This window comes from Pseudorca crassidens, chromosome 11 (assembly GCF_039906515.1).
Source record: "Pseudorca crassidens isolate mPseCra1 chromosome 11, mPseCra1.hap1, whole genome shotgun sequence".
Classification (NCBI taxonomy): domain Eukaryota; kingdom Metazoa; phylum Chordata; class Mammalia; order Artiodactyla; family Delphinidae; genus Pseudorca; species Pseudorca crassidens.
In genome coordinates, this window is record NC_090306.1 from 48,026,204 (window position 1) to 48,042,342 (window position 16,139).

A 16,139-nucleotide genomic window follows, 5' to 3' on the forward strand; every position below is an offset into this window, starting at 1 on the left:
TTTCTGTGTCTCATGTAGGGAAAGCAAGAGAAAAGGGAAGGCTGATAGTCTCTTTTAACCCTAATAGTTAAAAGTTCTTAAACGAACATAGCAGGTGGAGGGTTGAGGTATTTAGACAGATTGGCAAGTCAGATCAACATTGGCAACTTTTAATTTTACATGTTTAATTCAATGCCAAACACCAACCAAAAACGCTCATCATCTGAAGAGTACTGCATCCCAACCCTATTTCAACATTAGGAACTGGGCTCAATCTGGTGTTCAGCGGGTGATCACAGGAAAGAAAATGAGGATGGGCTCGTCTAGTGCCTTTGAAAAATGGTGCAACATCCCCACTCATCATGTCACAAAACCCCCCATCTAGTGCTGTGACCCACCTCCAGCAGAAAGCCAAAAGGAACAGACCAGAAAGAGGGGTCCAAGGTGCCTTCTATATTCACTCACTCCTCTCCTTTGCCAGGGTGTGCTATTAACCAAAGAAGAAAAGGAATAAGTCTCCAGAGAGCTACTGAGGCACACTGATAAAAGTGGGAGGAGCAAGAAGTGACTGAACAGGAGGCCAACACTGTTGCCTGGATTTCCTGGACCCTAGATCCATGGGGAAGCCCAGGGCTCCACAGCTTCTGTGCAGTAAGAGGAGTTTCCAGGTCCTGTATGCCCCTCCAAACTCAGATTTAAATTCACCACTTAAAAATGGGTCTGTCTCTGCCCCTAGGCATCTGGCTCTTCAGTCGCTCTCATCGTCATCCTCTATCTGAAACCGCTTCTTCTTCCGGATTCCTGGAGCTCCCAACTCTGGTGCTATGGGAGTGACAGGGGTGAGAAGACAGGATATCTAAATTTGTTAAGGGGGAAGGAGGATGGTAGCATTTACCTTCAGGACTGGAGGGAAGAGTGCTAGAGGTTAGAAGAAAAGGCAGATCCCGACCAGACCCTCCTACCTTTGCTCCCGCCCTCATCTTGCTCCTTTTCCTCATCGCTGTCCAACAGCTGTCGCTTCTTGGGTGCCACTTTCAGCTGCTCTTTACCACCATCAGTCCCTTCGTCTGGAACGACCACGAGAGGCATAAAATTAGGGAACTAGGTCCTCATAGTCTCAAATACCCTATCAGCCCTCTTGATCACAGGGCTGGGTAAGTATTCAATAGTACTCAATAGATAAGTGGTCCTGGTATTACCCTCTGGGGACAACAGGCCTGCTCTCTCTTTCCGGGCTGACAGGAGGGCCCTCGGGGCATGTGCTCGGTGCTCCTCCTCAGGGCCTTGCTCCCCAGGGACCTTAGGTTCTAATCCTGGCTGAAGCTTTTCCTCCTCCTCTGGTTGGCTCAAAGAAGCTGCCATCCTCCGGAGCTGGGTGGGACTCAGCTTGGCTGGAATTCGCCAGAAGGTTTCCTACAGGGGCAAAGAAGTTGAAAATGAGAGTAGTGGGAAAGGAGCAGCCTCTAGTCCACCAGATTTTGATATTATTCATTGAATAAATATGAGCCTACATTGGTGAAGCTCCATAAGGGTTGTGAACTCTACTTATTGCTTATTTATCCAGTAGGTGCCCAATGTCTAACACAGTGCCTGATACACCAGGAGGTTCCCAGTAAATACAGTTGTTAATTACATAAGTAAATGAATGGATTCTGGGGATCTAAAGGTGAGTCAGATATGATCCTTGCTCTCAGGGAACTCACAATCTAAGGGGAGAAAGAACCAATGTACTGTAACACCACAGGATTGGGGCTATATTAAGGGAATGAACAAATCACAGCCACCAAAATGATTACAGTTGCCCCTCTGTGTCCGAGGGTTTCACATCCATGGATTCAACCAACTGCAGATCAAAAACATTGGGGAAAAAAATGAAAAATTCCAGAAAGTTCCAAAAAGCAAAACTTGGATTTGCTGCACATTGGCAACTATTTACATATCATTTACATTGTATTAGGTATTACAATTAATCTAGAGACGATGTGCATAGGTTATACGCAAATACTATGCCATTTTATACGAGACTTGAATATCTGTGAATTTTGGTGTCGGGGTGGGGGCGTTGAAGGAGGGATAGAGACTGCTTCTCTGAGGAAGTGACAACTGAACTAACTCTTCAAGGTTGGGTGGAGTGTTCCTCAGGAAAGATGGGTGATCTGCCACCTTGTGTATGAGGCTGGAGCCTTCCAGTAGGGGGACTGGCATGATCAACTGTTTGGAGGTATGAAAAAGCCTACTGTTTGGAGGATGGAAAGTAGCTCCGGATGACTGTAGTGTCAGGCAGGTGTGTGGTGACGTGGCTGTGAGGCTGCAATGGCTGGCCAAGGCCAGAGACACCGCCCCCGGAGGCTGTGGACTTTGTCCTGCTAACAGTGGGGAACCATCAAGTGCTCTGATCAGGGGAGTGATATAATCAAAACTGTAATTTAGAAAGATAACTCGGGGGCAGTGTGGAAGATGGGTTTAGGAGAAGGGAAGATTGGAGAGATTAGCAAGACAGCTGCTGCAGGAGTCACGGTCAGAGGTGACAGGAAATGAGGAGGAGCAGATGTATCTTAAAGTAGCACCAACATGCTTGGTTGATGCTGTAACTGGTGTATTTACCTGCCCAGAGGCAGGAGGCCGAACCCTTAGCTTTTGCAACAGCTGCTGAAACTGTTCATTTTCCATTGCTTCCTCATTTTCTTCTGTCAGTGGCACCAGTGGAACTGCCTGAGAGCAGCCTAGGACAGGGTCAATGGTCACATGGTGAAGATGTGAAGAAAGAACCGGCCCTCCATCCCACAACCAGGTCTCCAGCAGCCTCCAGACCCCAGTCCTCCTGAAACCGTCATTTATCCACTCACCAAACTCTTCCCGATCATCTGCTGCTCGAATGAGGCAGTTCTGGAGCCACAGGAGGGGAGCAGAAAAGCCTAAGGGAAGGTGGAAAAGTTATAACTGGCCCATACAACCAACCCCACCACCTGAGACATCTCTCCCAACTGGGCCCTCACCTTCCTGATGCAGGTTTTGCCCAAGGTTTTGAGTTGACAGGACGGAGCCACCGTGGGCTTGTTCTGCTTCTGAGCCCTCCTCTTTCTCTTCAACCTCTTCACTCTCTTCCTCTGGCAGGTTTTCCTCTTCTTCTAGATCTTCCTGGCAAAAATCGTTCAAGGACTCCTCTTCATTAGGCTAAAATTAATTGGGGTGGGTAATGAACAAAAGGAGACAAGACGAAGAACTGAGTGGAGTCCTCTGGTTCCTGACCACCGCGCTGGGGGGATCTACTCAGAAGAGCCTGAGACAGGAAGAATCTGGGTGGGCTACTTCTAAGGAGCACTTCAGCGGGGGCAGGCCCAGCTGGCAGAGCCAGGGTAAGACTGTTACCAAGCTTGAGGGCGCCAACTTCTTCCGGCGTTTCTTGTACAGCTCCCGCCGCTCAGCCACCAGCCCCAGAGCCAGCAGTTTATCTACTATTCGGGCCCGTGAGCGTTTGGCTGTGATGTTCTTCATGATATTACCCAGGATATCTAAAGAGAAAGAAAGTGTGAATGCCCAAGAGCAACAGGGGAAAGGGATTAGTAAAGGAAACAGAGGTCTTTGGAAAGAGGCTACAGCTCAATTCACTCCAAAATGACACCACAAAAAACAGTATGGAGGTCTCTCAAAAAACTAAAGATAGAATTACTATATGACCCAGCAATTCCACTCCTGGGGATATATCCAAAAAAATAAACAAAAACACTAACTTGAAAAGATACATGCACCCCAATGCTCATGGCAGCATTATTTACAATCGCCAAGGTATAAAAGCAACCTAAGTGTCCATCAACAGATGAATGGATAAAGAAGATGTGGTACACACACACACACACGAATACTACTGAGCCATACAAAGAATGAATTTTTGGCATTTGCAGCAATATGGATGGAGTTGGAGGGCATTATGCTAAGTGAAATAAGTAAGACAGAGAAAGAGAAATACTATATATCACTTACATGTGGAATCTAAAAAATAAAACAAATGAATGAATATAACAAAAAAGAAGCAGACTCACAGATATAGAGAACAAACTAGTGGTTACCAGTGGGGAGAGGGAAGGGGGAGGGGCAAGATAAGGGTAGAGGATTAAGAGGTACAAACTATTAGGTATAAAATAAGCTACAAGGATACATTGTACAATATGGGGAATGCAGCCAATATTTTATAACAACGATAAATGGAGTATAACCTTTAAAAATTAGTGACTATAGTGAATCACTATATTGTATACCTGTAACTTACATAATAAAAAAATATATATATATAAAAACAAACAAAAATGACACCACAAACAGAGCAAGTGGACAGGAAGGAGAGGATAAGCCTTCCTTGGGAACAGGAAGCAGCAGGAAAAGAAACTGAGAGCTTGGCTCTCATTTCAGAGGTTCCCTGAGCTTCCACCTCACTTACCATCAGAGCCCTGGAACTCCTCAAAAAGCCGCTGCAGCTCCAGCTCCTGCTCTTCCGTCCACAGTACAATCTGGGTTCCTTTCCTGTTCAGGGCGGTGTCAGTGGAAGGGGGAGCTCAGGGAGTGAAGAGTGGATTCCCCATCTCAGTTCCCTCCAGAGCATGTGCCTCTACCTCTGGAAGTCCTTGACGCTGTCAGCCAGTCCCAGCTGTACCAGACGGTGGATGACCTGCTTGCGTGTCCGAGGAGCAGTTTTCAGGTGTGCCAAGATGGTGTCCACCACATCCTGACCTGAGGTGGAGGAGGAGTGAGGCAGTGAAGAGGGGTCCCGGAGCTCAGGCTGCCCTCCTCATGCTCTTCAGACCTCAAGGCCTCATACCTTCCACATCCTTATGGGCAAGGTACAGTTCCTGAAGCTGGGCCTCCTCCTCTGGGCTCCACACAGGGGGTCTGTGACTAGAAGATCTAAATGGGGAAAGGAGAAGGGGAGCATGTAGATTGTTGGCTCAAAAAGAGGAGACCAAAGGTCTTCTCTTCTAAAAGGAATAAGGGCAACGCAGGTACCACAAAGGAGCCAGCTAGCAGAGGCCTAAGGTGTGCTTCCTTCCTCTTACTCTCCTTCCACTTAAGAACCCAAAAGTCAAACTAAGATTTTCCAGGTTGGGCCCATGGAACCTGACACTGCAGGGGCTGAGAGTATTATGGGAAAGAGAGAGAAGAGTGAAAGGAGAGGAGCTGAGATACTCAGGGAAAGAGGACAAATATTTCTATGCATCCTTATGGCTTCCCAGCACATCTTGGGATAAGGCACATATAGACTCTCTCTGGGGGGGCCACCCCACTCTGACTGCCCCCCTGAACGCTGGTGAAGAAGGAAACTAGAGTAGACAGGAGACCTAGGGTCAATCCCAGTTCCTCTCTCAGGTGACCTCAGGTAAAGCATTTCACCTTCGGGGCTTGTTTTCTCACCTACGAAAGGGAAAGAAAGGTTACACCAACTGATCTGCAAGCTCTTCCAGCTCTGACACTCTGTGACTGTGTCACCCCCTTCCCCATCGCCAAGCCTTCCCCATCCTCAAGCTCACCTGCCATCCAGGGAGCCATAGCCCTCAGTCATCTCTCGAACCACAGCTGTGTTCTTCCAGAACAACAGCTCCACAAAGGCTTTCTGGTTGACTGCGGCCAGTGCAAAGAACTTGCCCAGGATGTATCTGGAAAAAGTCACTAGCTCCTGAGGGAGAGGGAGACTGCTGTGAGGCCTGTGGCCTAAATGTACATAAACATGGGCCTTTAGGTATTTTTTTCTACGCCTGTTCCCAGCTGCCCCCTCCTCGCTCAGCCTCTTCTATCCTTCCCCTTGCAGCTCCCTCAACCTGCCTGTCTACTTCCTCACCGTTCTCTCATCGTTCAGCCTTGACACGGCTCAGGGCACTTTATCCCCTAACCTTTTACCCCAGGACTCCCCTACACCTCTAGAACCCCATTCTTTGGTATCTCCTTACTTTGTAGGCCCCAGCCGCAGGGTCGCTAAGCAGACGATTGAAGAGGCAGAAGAGGGAAAGCTGGAAAAGCAGGGCTTCCATTTTGAGATCATAGGCCAGACGGTGCAGCATCTTGACGACACAGTGGTTGGTGTGGGCGCTATTTTGCTTGTAGCTCCGCAGCAGCAGCACGTAGGCTTGGATGACAGTTGAGTTTGCAAAGCTGCACCGAGACAGGGAGCGAGAGGATGTCAGTGTGAGGACGTGTGGTCGTCCTCACAGCCCCACGGTCTCCACCCTGACACCAATTCCATCCTCCCGGCCCGCACCGTTTCAGGTAGTCCAGAAAGTTAAATTCTTTCTCCAACACCTCGACCATGTGCAACTCTTCCTCCTCCACCTCTTCTTCATCTTCTTCCTCCGCCCCTTGTTCCTCTGGTCCCTGCTGCCCTATAGAAAGACTGAGGATTACTGGGTGTCTGTGACGCTGGCGCTAGAGAAGAGCTGGAAGGAGAGAGATGAGAAGGAAATGGGAGACTCACGGGGAAGCGGGGCCCAGACGATTTGCTTCAGCAGCTGAATCTCCTCCTCTGGGGAAATGTCCTGAGAGCCAAACACATCTCCTTCTGGCCACACCTCCCTGGAGCACAGAGAGAAAAAAGGCTTTTTTTTATAATATCTTTTTTTTTTAATAATATCTCAGTTATAATTTGAAGTGGGAGAAGGAATTTAGACTTATTTTATTTTCCAGCTGGAAAGAGAATACAGACTGTTATTTCAAAGATGAAACAAAGACTCTAGGGAAATTTTCCCTCATAAGCCACACTGCAAAGAAAATCATACAGGAAGAAAAGGCAAATAATCTAAACGCATGACATTTGAACAAATGTTGAACAAATGTACATATTCACACAATGGTGTGTTTTGTTTTTATAAATTTATTTATCTATTTGCCGCTGTTTTCACAATGGTGTTTTAAAGCCATTAATAATTGCAGAAATATATCTGACGAGAAGTGATGCTCACGGGACTTCCCTGGTTGTCCAGTGGCTAAGGTTCCGCGCTCCCAATGCAGGGGGCCTGGGTTCAAAACTTAGCTGGGGAACCAGATCCCGCATGCCTGCTGCAACTAAGAGTTCACATGCCACAACTAAGAGTCTGCATGCTGCAACTAAGAAGTCTGCACGCTGCAACTAAAAGATCCTGCATGCCGCAGCAAAGATCCCACGTGCCTCACCTAAGACCTGGTGCAGCCAGAATAAATAAATAAATATTTGGAAAAAAAAGAAATGATGCTCACAATATATTGAGAAGTGAAAAAAAATACTATAAATCAGTATTGCAATATTTCAATCTTGTAAAAGAAGGTGTATGTGATATGTCTATATATAACACAGAGGGAAAAACTCTGGAAGATAACTCATCAAAATGTTAATGATGGCTATCTTTGGCTCATAGAATTAACTTTATTTTTTTTCCCCAACTAACTGTGCTGATATTTCTCAAAAATGAAACAAAAACAAATAATAAACCTCCCAATAAACCAACCCAAACTCCCCAGGACTCAGTACCCTGTACAGAGCCCCAGCGCTTCTGAGGGAACTTCTCTCTTGAAGACTGAGAACCCTGTGCCACAGTGAAAGCCACTCCCTGCCCCCAAAAGCCCAGGGGCTGGATGTGGGAGGACGGGTAGGCAGGGCTCTTACCGGGCAGACCTAAGAAGGGTCAGGGCCTGTGGGGCCTGGCCAGCCAGGAGACAGTCTTGGATCCGCACCATGGCTTCTGCCCGCTGTTCTTCCACGGGCACCTCTGAGGCCGCATCAAAGGGAACCATGGAGTCCAAACTGAGCTCAGGATCCTAGAGAGGGATTATTAAAGCTTTGGTAACAGTTGGTGGGGCAGTGGGGGGAGAGACCCAGAGAGTCTGCCCAGAGCACTACCCTCAGGAAACAGAGAGTAGGACTTCCCTGGTGGCACAGTGGTTAAGAATCCACCTGCCAATGCAGGGGACACGGCTTCGAGCCCTGGTCCAGGAAGATCCCACATGCCACGGAGCAACTAACCCCGTGCACCACAACTACTGAGCCTGCGCTCTAGAGCCCATGTGGCACAACTACTGAAGCCCATGTACCTAGAGCCCGTGCTCTGCAATAAGAGAAGCCACCACAATGAGAAGCCCACGCACCGCAATGAAGAGTAGCCCCCACTTACTGCAACTAGAGAAAGCCTGCGTGCAGCCATGGAGACCTAACGCAGCCAAAAATAAATATTAAAAAAAAAAAGAAAGAAAGAAAGAAAGAGAGAGTTTCTGCAACTACTTATCTGGGCACAGCGCTGTAGCTGCTCGGCCAGGGAGGGCCACACAGACTCCAGTTCCTCTGGGCTGTAGGGGACATTACCAGAAGCTACGGACTGATCTAGGACATTCTTTTTCTTCTTTCTCTTCTTTCGTTTGTTCTACAGAGAAGGAACTGTGTTAGGATGGCACAAGAGCTAGGGAGGCCTTTTCCCCATCAATGTCCTCTATTAACTAATTAATTAGATGTCTGAATTAATTAGACATTCACCGAGTGACCACTGTGTGCTACTCCATGACAATGGGGAAGCAGCAGTGAAGAGCACATTTCCTTGCCCTTGAGGCACTTGTGGCCTAGTGGGGGAGACAGGTAAGTAGACAGGTAAATGACACTACAGCCTGGATAAGACCTAGAACATGGCTGAGCATAAAACGCCATAGCAAAACCCAGGAACAGCACGTGACTCATTTCTTGTGGAAGTGATACCTTAAACAGAAGCCTAGAGAATGAGCAAATTTGCTCTGAGGATAAAAAATTCTATATGAAAAGGCTTTATTAAATGCAAAGCACTCTGCAAATGTAAACTACAATTTTTTCTCCTGAAAAGCAGGAGAATGAGAATCAATACCCCGACCCCACTCCCCCAAGTCATGGCTGTGAACCAGTCTTCGCTGTGGGCAAACAGGAGGGCCTGTGAGGCCCTTAATGAGGTTCGTCCTTTATTCAAGGAACTTATAAACACACTAAAGGTCAGGAGCATGAGTCTGGATTCCAGCAGACCAGGATTTAAGTATTGATGCTAGCCATATACCAGCAAGACCTTGGACAAGGTGCTTAACCACTCTGCGCATGTGCCCTAGTGCTATTGTGAGGATTATAGGGAAACCTTAGCACAACGTCTGAGACATAGTAAACGCTCGATAAATGGTAGAACCTATTAGTACTGCTAATACAACAGAGCTCCGAGTGTAAATAGACCTTTTAGAAAAGGCTCATCGGTACTACAGCCCCTTTCAAGCCCAGTTCTGACTGAGTTTTAACCTATAGCAAATAGAATTATAGGAAAATTTTTACAAAGCAGAATCCTTGTGTCTCCAGGATAGAAATTCCTTGAGGTTTTCTTCTTGTCCCAGACTTTTCATTTATTATTTCATTTCAGGCTCATGGGTAGATGTTACAACCAACTTTTAAAGATCAGGACTCACACAAGCAGCTTAAGTTATTCTAACAGTAACTAATACAGGATGAGATCCCAGACCTCCGAGTTTTTTTTTTTTTTTGGCTGCACCATGCGGCATGTGAGATCTTAGTTCCCTGACTAGGGATCGAACCTGGACCCCTGCAGTGAAAGTTCAGAGGCTTAACCACTGGACTGCCAGGGAAGTCCCCAGACCTCTGACTTTTAATGTAAGGTCCTTTCTATCTCATTACAGTGCTTCTGAAGTATAATCAGGAAATAGCACAGCATAATTAATAAACTCTAAAATTATCAACCCCCTGGGACTTCCCTGGCAGTCCAGTGGTTGAGACTTCGCCTTCCAATGCAGGGGGTGTGGGTTCGATCCCGAGTCGGGGAGCTAAGATCCCACATGCCACGTGGCCAAAAAAAAAAAAAAAAAAAAAACACAACAGACACAAAACAGAAGCAATATTGTAACAAATTCAAAGAGACTTTAAAAATGGTCCACATCAAAAAATAAATAAATAAATAAAATAAAATTATGAACCCCCAGAGTTCATGTGCTTAGCACAGAGCAGGTGTTTAATAAATGTTTCCTGAATGAATTAAGATACTTATGGTAGATCAGGGATCAACCTAATGAGAGGAGACTCACAAGGCAGAACTACATTGGCAACACCAACGAAACTCTTGTCCTTCGTTCAGAGTAGTTCTAACAGACCAGCTTAAGCTACAGAAAATGTGAGGAAAAAGAGCCCCCTGTCCTTTCTGTCCCCCACCCTTTCTCCCCAGCTCTTTCCACACCCTGGGCTGCCCAGTACCTGCACCATCAGGTTCCCACGGCTCCGGCAGAACCGCTCCAACATCTTGAGGAAGAGGTGGGTGGTTTCCACCAGGTCACGAAGGAAAGAGCGGGGCTGGCATCTCTCATTGAACTTTCGAAAGAGTGCCAGGAAGAGCTCTCGGTACTCCATCACATAGAAAATGTTGTCTAGAAACAGGGAAGAGAAAGGAATGGAAGGACTGACCTGGAAAGCTTGGGGAAAGGAGAGACGGGTGAAGCTGGGTCCGGGAAGAGTGAGATTCGGATCAAGAGGCAGGGAAGGGGGGATCAGAGACCAAGCGAGGCCTCACTCTGGATGATGCGGCTGCTCTCCCTCACAGCCTCGTCTGAGGACGCATTCATCTCATTCACTGTGGCCAGCAGCTCCTGATAGGCCTTCAGAGCCAGGTGCATCCTGTGAGAGGGAAAGAGGTAAAACGGAGGACAGCTTAGGACCTTGGTTCGTGGAAACGGTATCACCCTTTGCACCCTCGCCTGCCAAAACAGTTCCATCAAAAACTCAGTGACCCAGCCAGTCCTTGCTCCCCAGCTGGCCACCTGAAGCCTGAGACGGGACAGAAAGTACCATCCAGAATTCAGGCATTCAGATTCCCAGCCTGGCCAAGATGCCCACTCTGACCCCACTTCTCCTCCCGCTCACCGGCGTGCCCAGGAGGTGGCTTCCTTGCGGTCGGTCAGCATCATCTCATAGTAGTTGGTGAGGTTCTGCTCAATGAAGTGGAAGGTGCGGACAGTGAGGGTCTCAGAAACCAGGCCTGGCCGGAAGGAGGCAGCTCGGTTGAAGGCCATGAAGAAAGCCAAAGCCCACATGTAGTAGGTCTCATCGTGCTGCTGAGCCTTCTCCCGAAGCAGGTGGTCCTGATGTCAAGGAAAAACAGACCACTTCATGACCTCAGGGCTTCCAACTTCCTCCTGTCCTATGATGACCAGGTGGACCCTGGACACCACTGTAACAATACTATAGGACCCAAATCTCCATCCCTTTCTCATTCTCCCCACGTTCCCTTCCCCTTCCTCTGCGGCAATCTCTAGAGCTTTTTTGGTCATATCGATAACCCACTCCCTCCTGACTTCGTCACCATGTCTCAGGGGCACCCTACATCCGTCTCACCTACTAGTCCACTCTCCATGGTCAGCTTTCCATGGGTTCCTCCCCAGCTTGCCCTTCTTACCCACCGCTACCCCAATCACCTCTCTACTCCATCTTTCCTAGGCTCTCACCTTCACCGAGCCCATGAGCCGGTTGTAACAGTTCTCCAGGAACTCAGAGCAGAAGTCTCTGAGAAAGAGTCTCACGTTGAGGGCAGAGCGGCGCTGCACGGACAGCTCCCGGGCAGCCTGGCGACGTTTAGGTACCCGTCGGGGCTGCTTTCCCAAATCGGAAGTGTAGTTTTGGAGCTGGGGATGTAGGTTGAGGGAATTAGAATTACTCCTAACCACCTCCCTCCCCGGCAGCTCTTTACACATCCTTGGTACTACAGTTTTCTCAGAAGAAACTTGTAGAAGGTAGAACGTGCTCTCCCTCTGGTACTAAGTGAAGATGCAGGTAAAGACAATGCCAAAAGCTCTATTTCTCCTAGGTCTCCAACTTTCTAAGCCCAAGAACAGAGAAGCTTTACCTCCAGAGAGGTAAAGGTCCCCCACTCCACAATGTTCCCACCCCTGACGGGAGCAGACTCACATTGTGGAGACCTTTGTGAAAGATGAGGTCCCTCTCCCCAATGGATTTCAAGCCCTGGACAATGTAGGAGCCCCCAAATCGAGAATGCCTGCAGAGAAAAAAAAGTCCAGGGTGATTCCTCAATTCTCTGGAGGTTCCATCCCCGTTCTCTTCCAGCAGCACATCAGAGCATGTTGTAACTGCGAAGTGCTCTCGTCACCACTGCCTTAGCATTTGGCCCAAGCCCTAGCATTCCGTAGTGCAGGAATGGGAACATGGGTAGAGTGGCTCTGCACCACTCACCTGTTGCCTCGCTGCAGGGCTCGAGTCTTCTTCTCTGCCATCTCTCGCTGGCGCAACACCTCCAGTTCTGCCACAGCTGTCCTCCGATCCTGAGCTAAGTGTCCCTGCCCCACTCCTGCCAGCTGCTCAGGGTTCTAGATTTAGAACAAGGAGGGAAGAGTCAGAAGGACAGTCATTTACTATTCTGAGTTCACTCCTAGTGGGGACAGAAAGAGTGAACAAAATAGGACTGTTGATGGGACCCTGTACTTAAGACATGGCTATTCCACCTGGCACCTGCCTTCCCCAGGTATTTCAGTCATGATACAAGAGCAATTCCGGCTGCACAGCAGAAACGGACATGAGGGAAGGGATTGAGGCAACAGGTGAGTGTCTCACCTGGTCACGAAACATAAGGGAGATGATCTCCAGCACGTGGAGGCTCCACTGATGCTCCGCAGTTGAGCTGGCCAGGAAGAGGAGCAGGTCGTCCAGGCCACTGAGGTGAATCGCCCAGAGAAGCCGGTCGTGGACACTGGCGTCATCATCGATCCTCTGAGCAGTGAGTGGTGAGGGAGAAAGGGGAGATCAGTCAGTTCTACTGCCCTGCCTTGAGGTTTTCTAATTCATTCCTTGACGAAGGTCCCTCCCGAGTTTCGTCAGAGGACAGAACAGCGAAAAAGGGGCAGCCCAACCTAATCAAGCACAAGAACTCGGACCAGCCAAGATCACCTTCTCCTGATCAAGGTCGGCTGGGACATGGAGAACATTTCTGACCAGCAGCAGGATCCGCTCAATCAGCAAGCTGTCTTCCTCCTGCCGTTCCTCCCAGCCCTGGTCAGAAGAAGGAGAGTTAGAGGACAAGACCCCCTGTGGAAGGCGGGAGGCATCTACCCTGATGGGGCGAGAGAGGCACAGAGAAGAATCAGGATTAAAAAGAAAGAAGGAAGAGTTCGAGTAGTCCCGAGGCAGCAGAGACAGCAGATTGGACTTGTACCCCCGAGGACTGGGACCGTATCTCCAAACCCCGCGTGTTGTGACGCCCCACCTGGGGTTCTGCCCAGGGGAGGAGCAGGGCGCTAACTGTCCCCTGGGATCTTGTGAGGCGGAGACTCACCAGCTGCAGCAGCTCATACAAAGTTTCACTGAGGACTCCAAAAGCCTTCTCACTGGCAAAGGCCTACGAAACAGGGGGATGGACCTTAAGTAGTCCCCGCCCTCTCCTTTCCCACGGCCCCCAAACTCTGCCTCGGGATTCGGGAGGAAAACCTCACCTCTTTGTAGGCCTGCAAGTACGCTAGCACCTGCAGAAAGTGGTGCCGGAAGCTGGGCTCCTTGGGCACGCTGCCAAAACAGAGCAAGGCTGGTTGTGTCAAGTTCACCATCAGCCTGGGGAGACCATGAAGGAGGGAGAAGCTGTTCAGTTTCCTCACCAGGCACAAATACCAAAGGCTGGCACACAGTATATGTTAAAAAGCTGGGGGATCAACAACAAGGTCCTGCTGTATAGCACAGGGAACTATATTCAATATCCTGTGATAAATCATAATGGAAAAAATATAAAAAAGAATGTATATATATACGTATAACTGAATCACTTTGCTGTATAGCACAAATTAACATAGCATTGTAAATCAACTATACTTCAATTAAAAAAAAAAAAAAGCTGGGGAATCAACCTGATAACAGCATGAAAGAGAGGCTTGTCCTGGCGGTGTTGGGTAAGGATGGGTAGGAGGTCGCTCTGCAGGATTTGCGCTGCCCCCAGCTGCTGCCGTACATCTCGCGTCTCATCCTCATGCCTCAAGTAGCGGATCAAATCCTTCACACTCTCTTCAGGGACAGAATAAACACTTACATGGAACCCTGGCAGAAGCTCTACCCAGGCCCATGTGCTTTTCATACCCATGGCTTGAGAAATTCAAAAGACCTAGACTCAAGCAAGTGTTGTTTTTTTTTTAACCTGTTACCTCAAAAAGCGACTCACCTAAGCAATCTGGCTCCTTGTGGTAAGTGTCTCCCTCCAAGTACCCAAGAGCACTGCATGTGGCTAGAAGTTCACAATTCATCATGTACAAGTCCACACATCAGTGGACCAGCCGTTAGAGAAGAAAGGCAGGTGGAGCCAAGGGAGCTAGAAATGATGAGGCCTATAGAGACAAGGAAAGATAACAAATGTGGGGGACTTCTCTGGTGGCGCAGCGGTTAAGAATCCGCCTGCCAATTCAGGGCACGTGGGTTCGTGCCCTGTTCTGGAAAGATTCCACATGCTGCAGAGCAACTAAGCCTGTGCACCACAACTACTGAGCCTGTGCTCTAGAGCCCATGCTCCTCAACAAGAGAAGCCACCGCAATGAGAAGCCCGCGCACCACAACAAAGAGTAGCCCCCACTCGCCGCAACTAGAGAAAGCCCACGTGCAGCAACAAAGACCCAATGCAACCAAAAATAAAAATAAACAAATAAATAAATCTAAAAAAAAACCCAAAACAAAACAAATGTAGGGTCCTCCCCATAAAAGGGAGGGGGGAGCAGGCAGGACCCTGATGCTCTGAGTATTCTGATCAAGGTCCTCAAATGTTTCACTTTTGTCAGCACCGGAAGTGCTGTTCCCAGTCCCGGGGAAAGCTTTAAGTTAAGACTTCTACCCAGGAGGCTCCGAGACTAAGAATTAAGCCATCCCATCCTCTAAATCGGGTCTGAAACTGTAGAAACAGTATGTCTGAGTCTAGATAACCTAGTAGAAAGAAAGGCTGGTTAGCAAAGGGCATCAACTCTGAGAATTTCACCCTGAGAAAGCTCTGCAGCCTTGTGAGAAGGTGGGAGAATGAGCTTCCCTCTGCCTTAAAATTGCTGGGGGAATTCCCTGGCGGTCCAGTGGTTAGGACTTAGCACTTTCACTGCTAAGGGTCCAGGTTCAATCCCTGGTTGGGGAACTAATTCCACAAGCTGCGCAGCACGGCCAAAAATAAAAAAATTGCTGGACCCGGTCCCCCTCCACCTTCCACCCACACAGTTAGAGCTCTTCTGTACCACAAGAACTGAGAAAACCCAGCTCTGACTGTACAGTGATCCCACTGAGGATCTGATATATCCCAGGAGCCCTGAGGCTTCTGAGGCTCTGGGGATGTGTAAAGAAAGTTCCTTCACTCTCCTCCCCAAAGTTACTCTTAAATTTTGGTGATCTTAGTAGAAGCCAGTACCTAACAGAATGGGTGAGAAAAAGAATAGGAACTAGTTAAATTCCTTGTCCCTCTCCACAGAAGAACCATCTTCCTTTTCTGAAGCACACCCCCTTTTATTAAGATCCCTAAACCCTCATCAGATAATCAAGTAGGCACAGATCCTGGATGTTTCAGAACCTGACACTAGTCATACACACACACACACACACACACACACACACACACACTCTACATTCACTATGCGTCCCCTTGTCACATTCAGCCACACTCTCAGCACGCAGCAGCTTCCTCTAAAAACACCTTTCCCTGTTCCATACGTACCTCCAACTGCACCCCTGTTCCCCCACAGGAAATAAGAAATGGGCCATGTCCAAAGGACCAAGGTTTAATGCCTGATGTTATCTCCATGCATTTATGTAACTGGGCTACTTCTCTAGGCTGCTGCTTTCCCTTCCCCTACCCAGTGCTAATCTCCTTTCTGACCGCTCAGCCCAGCAACAGTGAGCCAGTAAACCACAGAATGACCAGGAAAACTGAAGGGATACCTGCCTTCACTGCCCTTTCTCATGGGACTTGCAGACCCTAAGACCTGGGCTCCAGTGAGGCAGGTGCAGTGTGTGAGATCTGTGACTCTCCTCCAAGATAGATTTAGCTTAAAAAAAAAAAAGATACATCTAGCTTTTCCAGACAGACCACTGGTGTATACACACATACACACACAGAGCAGACCAATTCTAATATTCAATATTTGTAAAACTGGCCCCGGCAGAGTACTCAAACCTCTGCTTTCAACACATT

At 48.4% G+C, this 16,139-nt stretch overlaps 1 protein-coding gene across 1 annotated transcript; it reads right to left on the reverse strand.

The window, feature by feature from the left end:
• Positions 1 to 128: 128 nt before the first annotated feature.
• On the reverse strand, positions 129 to 14,243 carry TIMELESS (timeless circadian regulator). Its single transcript, XM_067696995.1, has 28 exons — positions 14,145 to 14,243; positions 13,837 to 13,990; positions 13,432 to 13,546; positions 13,275 to 13,337; positions 12,890 to 12,991; positions 12,557 to 12,712; positions 12,179 to 12,312; positions 11,897 to 11,984; positions 11,437 to 11,613; positions 10,856 to 11,073; positions 10,506 to 10,609; positions 10,193 to 10,362; positions 8,216 to 8,351; positions 7,601 to 7,751; positions 6,437 to 6,534; positions 6,224 to 6,344; positions 5,916 to 6,117; positions 5,499 to 5,644; positions 4,793 to 4,878; positions 4,587 to 4,704; positions 4,415 to 4,497; positions 3,349 to 3,491; positions 2,976 to 3,153; positions 2,826 to 2,894; positions 2,584 to 2,702; positions 1,179 to 1,392; positions 942 to 1,046; positions 129 to 801 (listed from the first exon to the last, which is right to left on the reverse strand). Exons 1-28 carry the CDS (start codon positions 14,227 to 14,229, stop codon positions 728 to 730), a joined length of 3,609 nt encoding a protein of 1,202 aa, XP_067553096.1. The 5' UTR covers positions 14,230 to 14,243; the 3' UTR covers positions 129 to 727.
• Between the last annotated feature and the right edge of the window lie 1,896 nt (positions 14,244 to 16,139).